Source organism: Pituophis catenifer, unplaced genomic scaffold (genome assembly GCF_029215685.1).
Source record: "Pituophis catenifer annectens isolate HBS135680 unplaced genomic scaffold, rPitCat1.0.hap2 SCAF_2, whole genome shotgun sequence".
NCBI lineage: Eukaryota > Metazoa > Chordata > Lepidosauria > Squamata > Colubridae > Pituophis > Pituophis catenifer.
Window position 1 is genome coordinate 37,352,030 of NW_027256882.1, and position 19,374 is coordinate 37,371,403.

Sequence of the window (19,374 nt, forward strand, 5' to 3'; positions counted from 1 at the left end):
AAGGACCATGCCAGGAAAAACACAGCCCTGGTTGTGTTTTATTTAAATTTATTTAGAATAGAATATAATTTTGTTTATTGTCCCTGAAAACACCATCTATCTGATTTAAAAGAGAAATGAATGTGGTAGAGGCCATTTCAGATGTTTCAAAAAAAAAAAAAAGTCCATTTCTGGTAAGTGGTTGTTACTGTATTAATATATGTCTTGAAATAGAAATTAATTCTTATATACAATGAAAAAAATTATTTAAAACATTAATATTAATAGTATGTAACTATAGGATCATTGCAAGGTATAATGATTAATATCTGTTGTGGCTAATATATACCAAAACCTTTATATGCTATAATTTTTAATATTAACATATATGTCAAGCCATCTATTTTTGAAAATTATGGAAATAGATTATTCTATGCAGAATACTGTCTGAAAAGATAATAACAATAAAAGTAAATTATTTTATGGCAAAGGAATATTAAGTTTAATATTAGGGATTTAATGACTAACAATGGAATGGGGCAAGGGGAGGCTTTATCATGGCTAGCAAATTCTTGTTTTCTTCTGACTTTTGCATGCTGAGAGACAAAATTTACAAACAGTATATGCTACTCCTATCCTATTTCAACTCCTACCCTCAAAAGAATGCTATAGAGCACTGCACACCAGAACAACTAGATACAAGAACAGTTTTTCCTCGAACACCATTACTTTGCTAAACAAATAATTCCTTCAACACTGTCAAACTATTCACTAAATCTGCATTACTATTACGATTAATCCTCTCATCTTTCCTATCACCCACCTCCTCCCACTTATGACTGCATGACTGTAGCTTTGTTCCTTGTATCCTTATGATTTATATTGATATTGTTTCCTGATTGCTTATTTGTACCCTATGACTATCATTGTGTTGTACCTTATGATTCTTGACAAATGTATCTTTTCTTTTTATGGACACTGAGAGCATATGCACCAAAGACAAATTCCTTGTGTGTCCTATCATACTTGGCCAATAAAGAATTCTATTCTATTCTATTCTATTCTATTCTATTCTATTCTATTCTATTCTATTCTATTCTATTCTATTCTATTCTATTCTATTCTATTCTATTCTACTGTGGAAGAACAATATGAAAGAAATAAAATTAAATTAAAAGATGTAAAAGTCATCAGAATGGGCTCGTACTTAGCAGAAAAATTCCATAGCGATATTCTTAACAATTAGAAATCAAAGAAATCCTAGAACAAATCTCAAGAAAAAGGGGAAAGACTGTATTTTCATATGAGTATGGTTTTCTGAAGTGAATTTTAAATAAAACCATCCAGTTGCTCAGACATTTTATCCATGATTAGAATAATATAGGATTTGCTGTCAGAATGCCCCTCTGAGTCTTTTAGAGAAAATAAAAGTTGGGATCAGGTCCAAAAGTTGTAATTGGGATCACTTTGACCCTAAAGAAAAGTATGGAAAAGAAGGTCCCACTTGTGCCAATGGGGTGTCAATGGGGCTGATCTTTTTTTTTTTTAATAGTTTTTATTAATAATAAAAAGAAAAAACAAAACCAATATAAATACATTGAAACAACATACAAAACGAACACACATCAATTCAGTCCAATGACTGACTCTTAGAAGATATTTACAACGGTGGGTTATTTTTCATATTTCTATTTGTATCAATATCTACAGTCGCCTATTTACTTAGTTATATATATACATATATAGTTGACTCCTTATTTACTTCTATGCATTTCTATTAAATAGTCGAAAGTAATCTTATATTCCTATTTTTGCCTCCAGCCAGCTGTACCATCTTTGCCATACTAAATAGTAATCAGTATCATCTTTCTCTTGTATTTCTTTTGTGAGCTTATCCAATTCTGCACATTCTGTAATTTTAGCTATTATTTTGTCTTCTGTGGGTAGCTGTTCAGATTTCCAATGTTGGGCAAAGAGTATACGTGCTGCTGTGAGGATATGGATAATCAGATACTTTATTTCTTTGGTATATTGTGCTGTGATTATTCCCAATAAAAAGGTTTCCGGCCTCATTTCCAGTTTTTGTTTCGTAATTTCTTCAATCATTGTTTTGATTTGTTGCCAGTATTGTTTTGCCCTTCGGCATAGCCACCAGAGGTGATAATATGTCCCTTTCTGTGATTTACATTTCCAGCACATCGGAGATGTATTTGGGAACATCTTGGCTAGGCGCGCCGGTGGGAGGTGCCATCGGTAGAACATTTTATAAAGGTTTTCCTTGTAGGGTATAGACAATGTCATCTTGTAATTTATCTTCCACAGGTTCTCCCACTTATCCAATTCAATAGTATATCCTATATTTTTGGCCCATATTATCATATTCTCTTTGACAGCCTCCTCTTCTAATTTGTATTTTAATAGGTACTTATAAATTTTGGTAATCATTTTCTGATCTGTACTTTGTAATATTTTATCCAATTCATTTGGTTCATTTTGGAATCCAAATTGTGCCCGATCAATTTTATATCTTGATTCTATTTGCATGTATGGCCACCAATCAATGTCTATACCCTGATTTTGTAATTCTTGTCTTGTTTGTAATTCTCCTTCACTGTTCAGTAATTCTTTGTAAGTCCTCATTTTCTCTATATCCATGGCATTGGGATATATTAGTGCTTCCATTGTCGATAGCCATCGTGGAATCTTGGTATAATGTTTCCTAATCTCTTGCCATGATTTGTACAGTGATTCTCTGATAATATGTTGCTGGAAGTATCCGTGGTGCTTGTCCTTTCCCTCCCACAAAAAGGCGTGCCATCCGCGTTGTAATTCAAAGCCCTCTAGTGATAGCATTCTTTTATTCTTAAGGTCTATCCAGTCCCTTATCCAGTTTAGCGCCGCTGCTTTATAATATAACTCCCAGTCCGGTAGGCCTAAACCTCCTTTTTCCCGAATGTCTTGCATGCATTTTATTTTGATTCTGGCCCTTTTCCCATTCCAGATAAATTTTGTTATTATTTTATTAAGGTCCTTAAAAAAGTTCTTTCCTGGCCAGATTGGGGATACTTGAAAAAGGTAGAGTAATCTAGGCAGTATATTCATTTTTATGGATGCAATTTTCCCTAGGAATGACAGTTGTAATTTGTTCCATGTTTCCAAGTCTTTTCTAATTTGTTTCATTAATTTATTATAATTGTCTTCTCTAATTGTTATTGCTTTAGCAGTAAGCCAGATTCCTAGATACTTTATTCTCTTTACAATTTGTATTCCTAATTTGTCTTCTAGTTTTGTCTCCTGTACCTTTGTCAAATTCTTTGTTAATACTTTAGTTTTTTGTTTGTTAATTTTAAGCCCTGCGACTCTTCCATATTCCTCTATCTTCGCTAGAAGTTTGGTTCCTGTTATTTCCGGTTGCTCCATTATAAATACCACGTCGTCAGCGAAGGCTTGCAATTTATACTCTTCCTTCCGTGTTCTCAAACCTTTTATTTCAGCATCTTTCCTGACTTCATTTAGTAATATTTCCAATGAAATTATGAACAATAGTGGGGATAAGGGGCAGCCCTGTCTCACACCCTTTTGTATATCCAGATTCTCAGTCATATCTCCATTAATCATAATTTTGGCCGTTTGGAGGGAATATACTCTTCTAATCATATGTAAAAATTTAGCACCAAAGTCCATGGTTTCTAGTTGCAATATGAGGAAGTTCCAATTTAGATTGTCAAAGGCCTTTTGTGCGTCTAAGAAGATTAAGGCCACTTGTTTATCAACTCTTTTCTCGTAATATTCTAGGCTTTATCATGGCTAGCAAATTCTTGTTTTCTTCTGACTTTTGCACGCTGAGAGGCAAAATTTCAAACACAATATGGAAGAACAATATGAAAGAAATAAAATTAAATTAAAAGATATAAAAGTCGTCAGAAGGGGGTCATTCTTAACAATTAGAAATCAAAGTAATCCTAGAACAAATCTCAAGAAAAAGGGGAAAGACTGTATTTTCATATGAATATGGTTTTCTGAAGTGAATTTTAAATAAAACCATCCAGTTGCTCAGACATTTTATCCATGATTAGAATAATATAGGATTTGCTGTCGGAATGCCCCTCTGAGTCATTTAGAGAAAATAAAAGTTGGGATCAGGTCCAAAACTTGTAATTGGGGTCACTTTGACCCTAAAGAAAAGTATGGAAAAGAAGGTCCCACTTGTGTCAATGGGGTATCAATGGGGCTGATCTTCTGATATGAAGACCCAAGGAAAGTCCATCACGGTAAATGAATGATACAGGGATCTGACTTTTTTTTTCATTGAACAATGAATTTCTGGCAGTATTTCCTGCATTACATATGGGTAGGGAGCTTTTGACGTGATCCTGTCCTACTTTCCCCTTCAAGAGGCCAACCAGATTATTTTATACATAAGGGCATAATGCATTCCAACATTGATTTCAGACTGTAGATTTCTGAACTTTCCATAGTAGATTCATAAGAGAGCAATACAAATGATGTCTTATAAATGTTTTTAAAGGAACAGCTTCAGAAATGTGATATGGTGTTGTTTTTTTTAATGAATTGAACATGAAAAACTCAAAACCAAAATGAAATCTCTTCACTTACAGTATACTCATTATGAGCTTCGGGCACATCCTACCCTTCTTCTTTGCTCTTCATGAGATCAACCAGCATCCAAAGCTGTTACCAAACATCACCATGAGTGGGCTACAGCGTTAGAGATACATGAGAGGGTGATGCATTCCATAACTAACTTCAGATTGTTCGATTGTCCAGTTTCCAGACTAGACTCATAAGACAGCAATTCAATTGATTAGTTATAAATATATAAAGGAATAGCTTCAGGAAATATGATGTGATATTATGAATTGAAGATTCATAGCAAAAATGTACCCAAACGTAAATCCAACTTGCTGGAAGTGTAAAAAAGCACAGGGAACTTTTTATCATGCTTGGTGGCTCTGCCCAGAAATTAAAAAATATTGAAACAAGATTAAAACATGGATAGCAGAAATAACAGATTGTGAAATTGAATTAGAACCCGAAATCTTTCTATTAGGTATGATCAAAAAGAACATTAGGAATGATACAAAATACTTAATACTTCACATAATAACGATGGCCAGACTAGCAGTAGCACAACTTTGGAAAACAAATAGATTGCCAACTGATCAGGAGCTAATGCAAAAGATATACACATGCGCAGAAATGGACAAATTAACTTTAGAGTTACAAGATAAGGAGGACTCAAAATACTTTAGAATATGGAATAGATGGTACCAGTGGATAAATCAAAGGAGGCCAAATGGGTTGAGATGAAAATTAGATGAAATTATTATAAGTAAAGGAAAATGCACTGTCAAGATAGATAGAAAATGAAATATGTCACTGTAGGTTTGTATATCTGTATATATATATAATTAGTAGTTGAAGTTGATTATTGTACATGTATATGCAGATTTGTTTCTTGATAAGTTAACTTTTAACTTAATCAAGTCTTTGTATGTTTTAAATGTTTTTCTTTTAAAAATGAATAAAGTTTTGCTTTTTAAAATTAAAAAAAAAAGAAAGAAGATGAAAACCCTACATTGAGATGAAAACCAACTAAAGTTTCTTATCTTGCAGTATACAGAGTATGAGCTTCTGGCATGTCCTGCCTTTCTTCTTTGCCACTCATCAGGTCAACCAGAACCCAAAGCTCTTACCAAACATCACTCTGGGCTACAACATCTATGAGAACTTTTACAATGCAAGGTTAACATATGAGGTCATGATGGATTTGCTGTCTGCGGGGCAGGAGAGTGTCCCAAACTATAGCTGTGGAAAGCAAAATAATCTTTTGCCTCTGCTTGAAGACACTGATTCTGATCTCTTTAGTCAAATTTCCACCATGCTGAGCGTCTACAAAATCCCACAGGTATGAATGAATATTGAAGCTAATTTCACTCTGCAAATAGCCCCCAAAAGCAATAGCACTTAGACATATACCAGTTCACAGTGCTTTACAGCCCTCTCTAAGCAGTTTACAGAGTCAGCATATTGCCCAGAAGGATAGAAGGCTGAGTCAGCCTCGAGCCTGGTGAGATTTGAGGCTTCCAGCAGGCAGCAGAAGCAGCCTGCAGTACTGCATTCTAACCATTGCGCCACCATGTCTCAAAAGGAAAAATAATAAATAAAATTAGTGAGCCAATGGAGCTTAAAGAAGCCCTGAAATGGTTTCCATTTTTGCAGTTTTTTAAAAAAATTTGATTTATATGCCGCCCTTCTCCGGAGACTCAGGGCAGCTTACAATGCGCTAAGCAAGTTGAACAAACCTTCATTCATAGTTCAACTGAAATGCTCTAAACCAGGGGTCTCCAACAGTGATGGGTTTCAAATTTTTTTACTACCGGTTCTGTGGGCGTGGCTTTGTGGGCGTGGCTTTGTGGGCAAGGCAGGGGAAGGATACTGTAAAATCTCCATTCCCTCCCCAATCCAGGGGAAGGTTACTGCAAAATCCCCATTTCCTCCTGATCAGCTGGGACTTGGGAGGCAGAGAATAGATGGGGGCGGGGCCAGTCAGAATTTTTACTACCGGTTCTCCGAACTACTGAAAATGTTCACTACTGGATCTCCAGAACTGGTCAGAACCTGCTGAAACCCACCTCTGGTCTTCAATCTTGGCAACTTTTCTTTTTCTTTTTAAAATTAAAAAAAAAAAGAAGAAGAAGATGAAAACCCTACATTGTAAGACCCTTGTAGACTTCAACTCCCAGAATTCTGAGGAACTCTAGGAGTTGAAGTCCACTAGTCTTAAAGTTGCCAAGGTTGTAGACCCCTGCTCTAAATCATCCTATACTGGAAGAAAAAAAATGAAAAATATTGCTTTAGCGATTTTTTATTTGTATTTAAAGACACACACAAAAAAATCCTGCCCAACTTTCTTTTTTCTGCTGAGTTCACATATAATTCCATCATCCCTAGGGCATTACTGAGACATATGTAGCTGAGCTGGTTTTATAACAGTGTTTTGTCCTTTGTCCTTGCACTGCTGAAGATGTGAAAAAATTGTCATATTTAGAACAGAATAGAATAACAGAGTTGGAAGCAGGGGTGCAATGCTCCCAGTTCGGTCCGGTTCACCCGAAGCGGTAGTAAAAAATGTAAAAAAAAAAAAAAGTTCCGACGATCAGCTGAGAGATGCATGATTGTTGGAACTTTTTTTTTTTATTTTATTTTTTTAGCATTTTTTTACTACCGGTTTTCCAGAACCGGTAGTTAAAAATGCTTTAAAACCAAACAAAACAAAAAAGTTCTGAAGATCGCGCATTGCTTAGCTGATCATCAGAACTTTTTTTTTTTTTTTTACTTTTTAGGCATTCTTTAAATGCCTAAAGTAAAAATGCTTTTAACAAGTAAAAAAAAAAAAAAAGAAGGTCTGATGATCAGAGCTGTGGCGCGCGATTGTCAGAGCCTTTTTAAAAACTTTTTAAAAGCATTTTTACTTTTCAGGCATGCCTAAAGTAAAATGCTTTTAAAAAGTAAAAAAAAAAGAGGGTCTGACGATCAGAGCTGTGGCACACAATTGTCAGAGCCTTTTTAAAAACTTTTTAAAAGCATTTTTTTACAACCTGTTCGCCATGCATTTGGTGCATGGTGGGCACTGTGCATACATGTACACAGTACATATTTGGTGCCCAGCACGCATGCGCAGCCAGCAAACGGTTGAGATTTCAACACTGGTTGGAAGGGACCTTGGAGGTCTTCTAGTCCAACCCCCTGCTTAGGCAGGAAACCCTACACCACTTCAGACAAATGGTTATCCAACCTCTTCTTAAAAACTTTCAATGTTGGAGCATTCACAACTTCTGGAGGCAAGTTTTTCCACTGATTAATTGTTCTAACTGTCAGGAAATTTCTCCTTAGTTCTAAGTTGCTTCTCTCCTTGATTAGTTTCCACCCATTGCTTCTTGTCCTACCCTCAGGTGCTTTGGAGAATAGTTTGACTCCCTCTTCTTTGTGACAGCCCCTGAGATATTGGAAGACTGCTATCATGTCTCCCCTAGTCCTTCTTTTCATTAAACTAGACATACCCGGTTCCTGCAACCGTTCTTCATATGTTTTAGCCTCCAGTCCCCTAATCATCTTTGTTGCTCTTCTCTGCACTCTTTCTAGAGTCTCCACATCTTTTTGGCATCATGGTGACCAAAACTGAATGCAGTATTCCAAGTGTGGCCTTACCAAGGCATTATAAAGTGGTATATCTTGATCTTGATTCTATCCCTCTGTTTATGCATCCTACAACTATTTCTCCTCCTGTAATTTTGGCAGAAAGTTGCTAATAGGCAATGACTGTAAATACTAGGCAAGTGATACAGAGACTGAGGTGACATTTCATGGTACAAACTCAAGAACAGAGGGAAGGAAGTTCTCTTCCATAGAGCCTTGATATGTAAGGACTTACTGTTGTCCTTAAAAACAAAGCAATCTACCATTTTTTTTCTCTTACATCTTAGATTAATTATGGGGTCATCAGCCACATTCCAGAGCAGAAACATCATTTCCCTTTTTTCTACCGGGTGACTCCAAAACAAGAACCTCCTCACTCAGCAATTGTCAAGTTGCTCCTGTATTTCCGATGGACGTGGATCGGCCTCGCTGCTCCGGACAATGAAAGTGGGGAAAAATTCAGAAGAACCTTTGTGCCAGAAGCCCTAAAGAAAGGCGTCTGTGTTGCCTTCTCAGAAAGCTTACCAATGGTTATTGAAGTGGGGAAGAACAAGGATGTTCTTCAATATTTTAGTGACACTAAAGTAAAAAGTCTTGTTTGTCACTTGAACTTTCAGGCCACATTAATACTAGCAATTCTAATACGAGAAGTTGAGGCTAGTGAAATCCTGTTTGGGGAAAAAGTATGGATTGCCACAGCTTTGTCCGATATAAGTGTGAGATTTTTTAACCGATTATTTAATCTCCAGCATAATCATCTTTTGTTATCCTTCACAACTCAGACCAAGAAAAGGACACAATATTATGATTTTAATTCACATTACTCTGCTACGCGGAATTTTGGGGAGGCAGCATTTCAGTGTTCCTATTCAAGCCCCTTGTTGTCTAAGAAATCTTGGAATACATGCCTGGAAAAAGAGAGCTGGGAAACCCCACCCCAGGATTTGGTTGAAAGAATCCTATCCGAGGATGGCTCCAGTATTTCCACAATAATCCAGGTTGTGGCCTGGGTTCTCCGTAGTGCCTCTTCCTACCAATTGAGCAAGAGGAGGATGCGTGTTGGGGACCATCAGACACCCCAGATAACACAGCCATGGCAGGTAGGACTTCTATTACAAAATTCCACTAATGGTTTCCTTTCATTTCTTAAATGTTATGTTAGATGTAAGGAGGGATAGATGGGGATGGGGGCAGGGGTGGGCTGCGGGGGTTCGCAGGGGTTCGAAAGAACCTCTAGCTAAGATTCTGTGCAGTTCAGAGAACCCCCAAATCCCACTCCTGGCTGTCCTGGTCCACTTCGCCCCTCCCCTCCAAGGAGTCCCCACACGGTCCATTTTGGATGCAGGTAAGTGCAGGGCGCACGAGGAGGCTCGGGGAAGACAAAAAATGGGCCTACCAGAAGTTCAGGAAGGCCGGAAATGTGTTTCTTTCCAGGCTCAAGATGGCCTCCAAAGCCAGGGGAGGCCGTTTTCACCCTTCCGGAAGCTTGTAGAAAGGGCAAAAACACCCCCCCCCACCGCTTTGTGGTGCAGGAGACCATCTAGGCCACGCCCACCATGGCCACACCCACCCAGCAACCGGGCAGAGAACCCGTTGCTAAAATTTTTGAAACCCACCCCTGAATGGGGGGAATTCCTATTTCTAATATGTCAGTTTCTACTACTTTTTCTGACCAAATGTGGAGGCTTAGAGAGAAAAAGACAGATTCTTCTTACTGAATCTTCCAGACCAAACCGGGTATGTTGCTTCAGGATGCTCGTAAGAATAGACATTGTCTCAAGAGAGAGGGAACCTTTTCATATATTTGTGAAATAAATAAGTACCAGATGCCTCAGTAACCATCGTATTCTGTCTTAATCTCCAATATTGGTCTTATGTAGTAACAGCACTGAAAAAAGTGACTTATGACCAGTTTTCACAGTTACGACCATTGCAGCAGCCCCATGATCATGTGATCAAACTTCAGATGCTTGGCAACTGGTTCATACATATGACCATTGCAGCATCCCGGGGTAATGTGATCACTTTTTGCAACCTTCTGAAAAACAAAGTCAATGGAGCACCCAGATTCACTTAACAACTGTGGCAAGAAATGGGATAAAATGGGATAAAACTCACTTAACGTATATTTTGAGCTCAATTGAGCGAGTCCAGAGATATTTCACGAGAAGAGTACTCCACTCCTCTGTTCGCAATAGAATACCTTATGCCACCAGACTTGAAATTTTGGGCTTAGACAATTTAGAACTACACCGCCTTCGGTCTGACCTAAGCATAGTACACAAAATTATATGCTACAACGTCCTACCCATCAATGACTTCTTCAGCTTCAAACTCAATAATACAGGGGCAAACAATAGATAGAAACTCAAGGTAAACCGCTCCAAACTCGATTACAGAAAATACGACTTCAGCAACAGAGTGGTGAATGCCTGGAATCAGTGGTGGGTTCCTCCCGGTTCGGTCCGGTTCGGCCGAGCCGGTAGCGGTGACGATATGATGTCACCGAACCGGTTCTCCCCCCCCGCCCTCCCACCCTCTCACCCACCCACGTTATTTTTACCTTTTATTTGGTCCCATACCCAATCTATTGCTGCCTCCTGAGTCCCAGCTGATGACTAGAGGAAAAAAAACTGTTTAAACTCTTGCCGCGGGGCTTCAAAGGGCCGTCCTACAGCTGATCAGTGTTAAAAGCAAACAAATGAGTCGGGTCGTAAGTGCGAGGACCTTCCAGAAATGACTCTGACCAGCTAGCCACGCCCACCTAGTCACATGACCTCCAAGCCACACCCACAAAATAAGCCACGCCCACAGAACCGGTAGTAAAAAAATTTAGAACCCACCCCTACCTGGAATGCACTAGATGACTCTGTGGTTTCATCCCCAAACGCCCAAAACGTTAACCTTAAACTGTCTATTGTTGACCTCACCCCATTCCTAAGAGGTCCGAAAAGAGGGCGTGCATAAGCGCACCAACATGCCTACCGTCCCTGTCCTAATGTCCCCTTTTTATTTATATCCATTTCATGTATTCATAATCATGTTTATACTTTTATCTGTAATCTTATATATGCTTGACAAAAATAAATAAATAAACAAAATTGTTAAATTCCAATATTGGTCTGATGTACTGTAGTTCCTGTCCTGCCATGCAAGGAATGGTCAAGTTTTTTTTTCTTTTCAGCATCTTCAAAAAAACAAGCAGATCAGTTGACTTGCTTCTCACTACCACTTCCTGGTCACATAACCGGGCAATTTTCTTCTGCATTTTCATTCTCCCAAGATCCTTTTTATCTTTCTTTCTCCTTTGAAAATTAAACCTTAGAATCTGGAGCCCTGTCGTTTCTCCCAACCTTTTCGCTTTCCACCACCAATTGTTGGTTACAAAGGCCCTAAAATATTATTTATTATTTATTGATTAAATTTATAACCCATCCCTCTTAGCTATAAGGCCACTCTGGGTGGCTTACAAACAGTAAAAAGATAAACAGAAAAACAATTAAATTTTTTATAAAGCTATTTTAAAAAACAAGAAACAAGGAGAAGGACAGCACTGGGATGAGATCTTCTTATCCCAACAATGACCTCCAGTGGTGAGTGCCCCACTTCAAGGATACAAGCCAATTATCAAAAGTGAGTTTTGATGCCCTTCCAAAACGATGGGAGTTCACCACAAAAGGTGGGGAAACAACCCTAGAAGGATGGTGAGATTGTTGGAGTTAAAACATGTTTCTGACCTGAGATTAAAAATGTCATAAAACAAGTGGTGTGGTGGTTTAGAGGTGGAGCTCTCACCTCACAATCAGAAAGCTGTGAGTTTGATCCTAGGTAGAGGCAGATAGTTCTCTCTCTGAGCACAATGAGAATATATCTGCTGAATATAACTCCGCATTGGTGACAGGAAGGGCATCTGGCCAGGAAACACTCAGCTCCTTTCAGTTGACCAGACTCCACCCCGCAAGGGATTAAAAGGAGATGGTTAAAAATTTCATAAAACAGCAGGCAAAAATAATGAACAGAAAATCTTTATGCATATGTGTTTATGTATGAGAGAGAAAGAGACCGAAAGAATGAGAGGATGGGCGAGGGAAAGGAAGAGTTAGAGAAGAAGGGAAGAAAGGAATGAGAAAGAGAATAATCTTCCTGTCACAGACAGACAGAGGCACTAACTGAATATCCCACTTCTGACTTAGGGCTCCAAAGAGAATGTACACATGGCAAGTGTGATTCTCCATGTCTTTTCAGCTCCACCCTTTTCTTAGAAACTTCCAGATTTACAATCTTTCTGTGGATGATGTTTATCTGGATGAGGCTGGAATTCCTGTTGCTGACTTTGATATTATGGACTGGGCAGTATTTCCTAACAAGTCTTCTGCTGGGGTGAAAATAGGGAATATTGGAAAAGAAGAAGTCTCTGCGGATATCAAGTTCTCTATCGATGAGAGTGTCATCGTATGGCCAACTTCCTTTCACCAGGTAACCAGGTCTGCCTGTTTGTGGATATTATTATTATTATTCATCCATTCCTAGGTTTCCACCTGCTTTTATATCACACTTTGATGGAGTCTCTGTGCTAATGAAAAAAACTGGTTGAAGGGGATGCTACTATTTCTCCTAGAAGGCTCCTGGATTGCTAACTGTGGAAATGCCAGCATTGTTCTAGGTTAGGATGGAAAGCTAGTCCAATGATGTTTGTTCCCTGTAAGGAAGCTAAAGGAACCACACAAAACCCTTAGACCCTGAGCAGGGGTGGGCTTCAAAAATTTTTAGCAAGGGGTTCTCTGCCCGGTTGCTGGGTGGGAGTGGCCATGGTGGGCGTGGCCTAGTCGGCCTCCTACACCATAAAGAGGGAATCTTTTTGCTCTTCCCGGGCTCCAGAGGCTTTCCTCCCTCCTCCGGGAGGGTTCCAACGGCCTCCCCAGGCTCTGGAGGCCCTCTGGAGGCCAGAAATGGGCCCGTTTCCAGCCTGCCTGAACTTCTGGTAGGCCCTTTTTTTGCCCTCCCTGAGCCTCCGTGTGTGCCCTGCACTTACCTGCATCCAAAACAGGCCACCTGGGGACTCCAGGGAGGGGCGGGGTGGAGTGGGCAAGGCCAGCCAGGAGTGGGATTTGGGGGTTCTCTAAACTGCACAGAATCTTAGCTGGAGGTTCTCCTGAACCCCTGTGAACCCCTAGCAGCCCACCCCTGACCTCAGGGCGTGTAACTCAGTACAGACCTTGGTGCTCTATCAGCATGGTTGCTTACACATATTTTATTACCCAGCTTGATAACATTATCAGTGCAATGATAATAGCATCCTGTGCCTGACGATAGCATGGATGACGCTATCTAGTCCAGTAGTGAAATGTCTGCAAGGAAACAACCATATCAGAGTACACCAAGGACTCCACAGTTCAACCCTGAACTACATATATTTATTTTACTGGATGTTCAAAAGACAAATTCAGAATAGAGATGGAAGGGACCTTGGAGATCTTCCAGTCCAATCCCCTGCTCAAGCAGGAAACCCTATACCACTTCAGACAAGTGGCTGCCCAGTGTCTTCTTAAAAACCTCCAGTGATGAATCACCCACAACTTCTGAAGACAAGTTGTTCCACTGGTTAATTGTCCTCACTGTTAGCAACCTTAATTCCAGGTTGCTTCTCTCCTTGATTGGTTTCCATCTATTGCTTCTTGTCCTGCCCTCTGGTGCTTTGGAAAATAAGTTGACCACATTTTCTATGTGGCAGCCCCTCAAATACTGAAATACTGCTATCATGTCCTCTTAGTCCTTCTTTTCTCTAAACTAGCCAAACCCAAATCTTGCAAACCGTTCTTCATATGTTTTTGCCTCCAGGCCTTTAATTGTCTTAGTTGCTCTTCTCTGCACTTTTTCCAATATCTCAACATCTTTTTTTGTAATGTGGTGACCAAAACCTAACCTGTACTTGTACCTTTGGGTTTTCCTGCCTAAGTGTAAAACCTTGCTTTTCTCCACATTAAATTTCATTTTGTTGGATAGGACTCATTGTTCAAGTCTGCCAAGATCCTTTTGGATGGTGAGCTTGTCTTCTGGGATGTTGGCTATTACTGCCAGTTTAGTGTCACCTGAAAATTTGATGAGTTCCCTTTCTATTTCCTGATCTAAGTCATTTATAAAGGTAATGAAGAATACTGGACCTAAAATGGAAACTTAGTTTGCTTACTCCACTGCTTACTTTCTTCCATGTAGATGTAGTAACATTACTTGTACTACTTGTTGAGTGTGGTTTAGAGTTACAAATCCATCTGGTGATGATGCTGTCTATCTCACATTTTTCTAGCTTACATGAAGTAGCTTGTGGTCTATTTTATTGAATACCTTGCTGAAATCTAAGTATGCTATGTCCATAGCATTTCACTGGTCTACAAACAGAAATCTAAAAACGTTTGGACAGGAGAGCCAGTAGTCTTTGCTGAATATTGAGAGGACTTTGAGATCATATGCTGCAGAAATCACCCAAACAAAAATATTTTCATTATATTTGAGAAAAGATCTTAAAAGTAACTTCTGAGTTCATGAACCCATCTTTTCATTGACTTCCACTTTTAAAATAAATTCCCTAAACTAGGAGTCTCCAACCTTGGCAACTTTAAGACTTGTGGGCTACAACTTTCATAATCCATTTGCTTTGCTGGCTGAGGAACTATGGGAGTTGAAGTCCACAAGTCTTAAAGTAGCCAAGGTTGGAGACCCCTGCCCTAAACATATGTTTCCATAATTTTCTTTCTGTTTAGAAAGCCCCTTTTTCTAGGTGTACTGAAAGTTGCCTCCCAGGATACACCAAACTCACAAGAGAAGGAGAACCAGTGTGCTGTTATTACTGCTCTCCATGCATAGAAGGAACAATCTCCATCCAGGAAGGTAGGTGGCTCAAGGACAAAAAAGGTACATCAGCCTTTTATTCTAGAGACATATATAGCAACTAAGATTTAATCTCCTATGCCAGTATGCTGCATCCATATTTGGTAAACAGAAAAAAAAAAAGACACAGCAGTGTTTAGTGTTCAATAAAAGTAGTATTTTACTAGGGTGGTGTCAGCCCCACTGTGTTGGGGCTGCCTTTCCAGTGGGGACGGCCACCAATGGAGCAAAACGCCCCACATTCCAGCTGCCCAGGAAGCCTCACCCTGCCTCCACTTGCTGGCTGGCTAGCCAGTCCTCTTCCTGGTGCTGGCCAGTGGCTCCCTCTCCTGCCTGCCAATTTCGGAACCACCACCGCCTCTTAGCTGAGAGGCGGACAGGAAACAGCAGGCACTTGGGCCGGAACCAGCCACTTCCACACCTGCCTGAGCAGAGGCCCCAAGCCTGATCTGGAGCAACATCGCCGCCCAGGTCACCCAGGATTAATTAGGGCTCTCCTAGGGTTAAGCAGAGATCGATAACCCAGGCAAACAAGGACTGATTGAGGCTTGCTAGCATCTGGCGCTATATATTGGCTTCCTGGCTGGGGTGTGTGTGTGAAGTCAGGGGGGAGTAGCGGGGTGGGGTGTGTCAGCTTTAAAACAGTGGTGGGAGCACAGAGAAGCTAGAGCTGACAATATTTCACTGAACCTGCACTGGGTGATTGTTAGAACGTGCCGGAGCACGGAAGATAAAATCTCTACAACAAACTTCACACTGTTGTCTGGCATTTTCCTTTCTCGTACTGATCTGGAACCTGACAGGTGGATGTTTTCAGAAACTGCTGAAACAGTAAAAGGTAATATTGACAAAGATGGGAAAACCTTGAGAGATGACAGAATTTGAAACAGGTATACAAAGCCAAGATCAACTATTCGTAGGCATAGATAAATAATTTTTGAAACAGGACCTGGAGATGGAACAAATAAACAACTGTATGATAAAATGGATGTAAAAATAAAACAAATACTTTGTCAGTATATGAGAGTTAATGATTTAGAATAGACATAGTAACAGGTAAGCTAATAGGGACTGTTTGGTGACCCAGATGGCTCAGAGCCTGGGCATGGTTTAGCTTGACTGATTTGTATATAAGAGTTGCTTTGTCCTTCCAATATAGCCTCTGTATTATATAGCTTCTGTGATTATATTGATTCTGTGCTTCTGGATTCTGAGTTCTGGTTCTGGCTTCTGCTGCATGGGTATTGTACAAATGCATCATGCTTTATATTACTGTATATAAAGAAGTTTCTTTTATACATGAATCCTGCTGAATTATTTACTTGTGTGCTAGTTGGATTGCTGCAAACTCTAACATAACTGCAATACAAAAATGAGCACAGCTTTGGGGGGAAAAAATCCAGAAAATTTACTCCAGGTTATAAGCGGAAATGTTTTACAGACAGTATACAATTGTATCAACAATCGATAAAACAGACAAATCATATAACAATAAATGTTGGAAATCCTATAACAAAGAAGGAATATTTTATCATTTGTGGTTGTTATGCAAACAAGCTCAAAAGAATTCAGAGAATGAAACACATCAGAATATTCAGGAAAAAACGTAAACAAACATTGAATTGAAACCCCAAATATTTTTTTGAGGTATAATTCTACAAATCTGGTACAGAATTGGAATGACACATTTTAGTTTTAGTTTTAGTTTTATTGAATTTGTATACTGCCCTACTCCCGAAGGACTCAGGGCGGTGAACAGCCATAAAATAAAACAATATAAATACAAAATTTAAAATAGAATAAAACGAATTAAATAATTTGGCTGAATTTAAAACCCCAATATTTTAAAACCAAATTTAAAATTTCCATTTAAAAAGGGGAAAGACTTAGGTCAGGCCAGCCTGATGAAACAAGAAAGTCTTGAGCGCGCGACAGAAGGTACGCAGATCCGGGATCCTCCGTATCTCCGGGGGGAACTCGTTCCAGATAGTAGGTGCCCCCACAGAGAAGGCTCTCCCCCGGGGGCCGCCAGTCAACATTGTTTAGCCGATGGCACCTGGAGGAGTCCCTCTCTATGGGAGTGTTCTGGTCGGTGGGAGGCTATTGGTGGTAGCAGGCGGTCCTGTAAATAGCCCGTAAATTTTCTCAGTGATTTTCACATTGGAAGGTGAAATTAGAGAATTTGCCACAATGGCAAAATTTATAATATCTAAAGATACTTCTTCACTTGGCAAATAAAGAGAAAGCATGGTGGCAATGTTTTTCTATAATCATTTTCTACTTTATTCTTGCTTAGTAACTATATCTTTTTGTGTTATTCAATTGTCAACATCCAATGTAAATCATTTTTCCTTTAAATTTCATTATTCTAATGATAGAAATATTTTTATTTTTAAAAAAAATGCAAAAAAAGGAGTAAAAAACATCTTCACTAGTGTGTCTACACCCTGCCTCTTGTCAGTTGGTCATGAGGCATAAAATGTCACTGAATCAGTAGATAAATGGCAATTCATGTTTTCCAGATGCAGCACATTGTGAAAAGTGCCCAGATGAACAGTACTCCAACAAGAAGCGAGATCAGTGTGTCCCCAAAATCATAACGTTCCTGTCCTACAAAGAAATGTTAGGTCTTATCCTGGCTATCACAGCCTTATTTTTGTCTCTAAACACTGCCTTAATTCTAGGAATCTTCATCAAATACCGAGAAACTCCCATAGTCAAAGCCAACAACCGGGATCTCACCTACATTCTCTTGGTCTCTCTCCTGCTTTCCTTTTTGACATCCCTTCTCTTCATTGGTAAGCCCCAGAAAGTGACCTGCCTTCTTCAACAAATCACCTTCAGTGTTGTTTTCTCAGTTGCTGTCTCTTCCTTGCTGGCCAAGACTATCATGGTGGTGGTGGCATTTTTGGCCACAAAACCAGACAGCAGGATGAGGAAATGGTTGGGGAAAAGTCTGGCCAACTCCATTGTCTTGTCGTGTTCTGGGGTTCAGGTGGGTATCTGCCTTATATGGCTGGGAATTTCTCCCCCATTTCCACATTCTGACCTGCATTCTCAACCAGGAGAAATCCTCCTGCAATGTAAAGAAGGCTCAGCCATCATGTTCTACACTGCCCTTGGCTACATGGGCTTTCTGGCTGCCATCTGCTTCTTGGTGGCTTTTCTGGCCCGCAAACTTCCAGGGACTTTCAACGAAGCCAAGTGGATCACCTTCAGCATGCTGGTCTTCTGCAGTGTTTGGATCTCCTTTGTCCCCACCTACCTGAGCACCAAAGGGAAGTACATGGTCGCTGTGCAGATCTTCTCCATCCTGGCCTCCAGCCTGGGCTTACTGGGCTGTATTTTTGTCCCCAAATGTTACATCCTTATTCTGAGACCTGACATGAACACTAAGGAGCAACTAATAATGAAAAACAATGAGGGCTCTTGATTTTGAAAGTTATTTCTTACCCAAATTATTGTTAAGATAAAATAGGATAGTAGGAAGTAAAATTTTTGTTACATGTTCTAAAAACTCTCTCAAGTCTCAGTTATGACTGATATAATAAGATATGCTAGAGATTTGTAAGAGATCATTTTCTTTTGAATTGTTACTTTCTTTTACTACAATCCATATTTAGGAAGAATATATGTATGTATGTATGTATGTATGAATGAATGTATGTATGTATGTATATGCATATGCATATGCATATGTATATGTATATATGTATTATAGAAACACATTTGCTTTATCTAATGTTTAGAAGATATGACAATCGTTTGCTAATCTTTATGAAGTTTTGATGTGTTTCGTTTTCTTTCTTTTCATGTCATGTTGTTATGGGTTGAGGTTTTCTTCCTCTGCCTGGGCAATGAATTTATTTTATGCCACCACTTTTTTTTCTCCAAATCAACTGGGCCAATCTGATTGTTGATTTGGGAAAATGAAGTGTGCTAGCATAGAGGAGGTTATTGATGTTTGCTCCACCAATGTAGAACCTTGTTCCTCTTCTAATCCAAATTCTCTTAATATCCTTTCAGTATAAAGGATGAATAAATAAGAACAGAGGAATACTGCCTTGTCTCACTACTTTACCATCCTGGAGTCACTTCATTTTGCCCTATCCTATCCTATTATTACTATACACTTATTACTATAACCATGTTGCTGGTATCTTTCAATTTATATTGTTTTTATTTGTTTCCTAGTATGATTTGATAGCTTGTTAGTAACCTTGACTATCACTAAGTGTTGTATCTTTTTATTCTTGATGAATGTATTTTATTGTACACTGAGAGCATATC

General features: G+C 39.2%; 1 protein-coding gene across 1 annotated transcript; it reads left to right on the top strand.

The window, feature by feature from the left end:
* Nucleotides 1-5,626: 5,626 nt before the first annotated feature.
* LOC139310150 (vomeronasal type-2 receptor 26-like) lies at nt 5,627-18,517 on the top strand. The gene is made up of 4 exons (XM_070934307.1): nt 5,627-5,908; nt 8,487-8,783; nt 9,221-9,299; nt 17,607-18,517. The coding sequence occupies exons 1-4, from the start codon at nt 5,627-5,629 to the stop codon at nt 18,515-18,517; spliced, it is 1,569 nt and encodes a 522-aa protein (XP_070790408.1).
* Nucleotides 18,518-19,374: the final 857 nt, after the last annotated feature.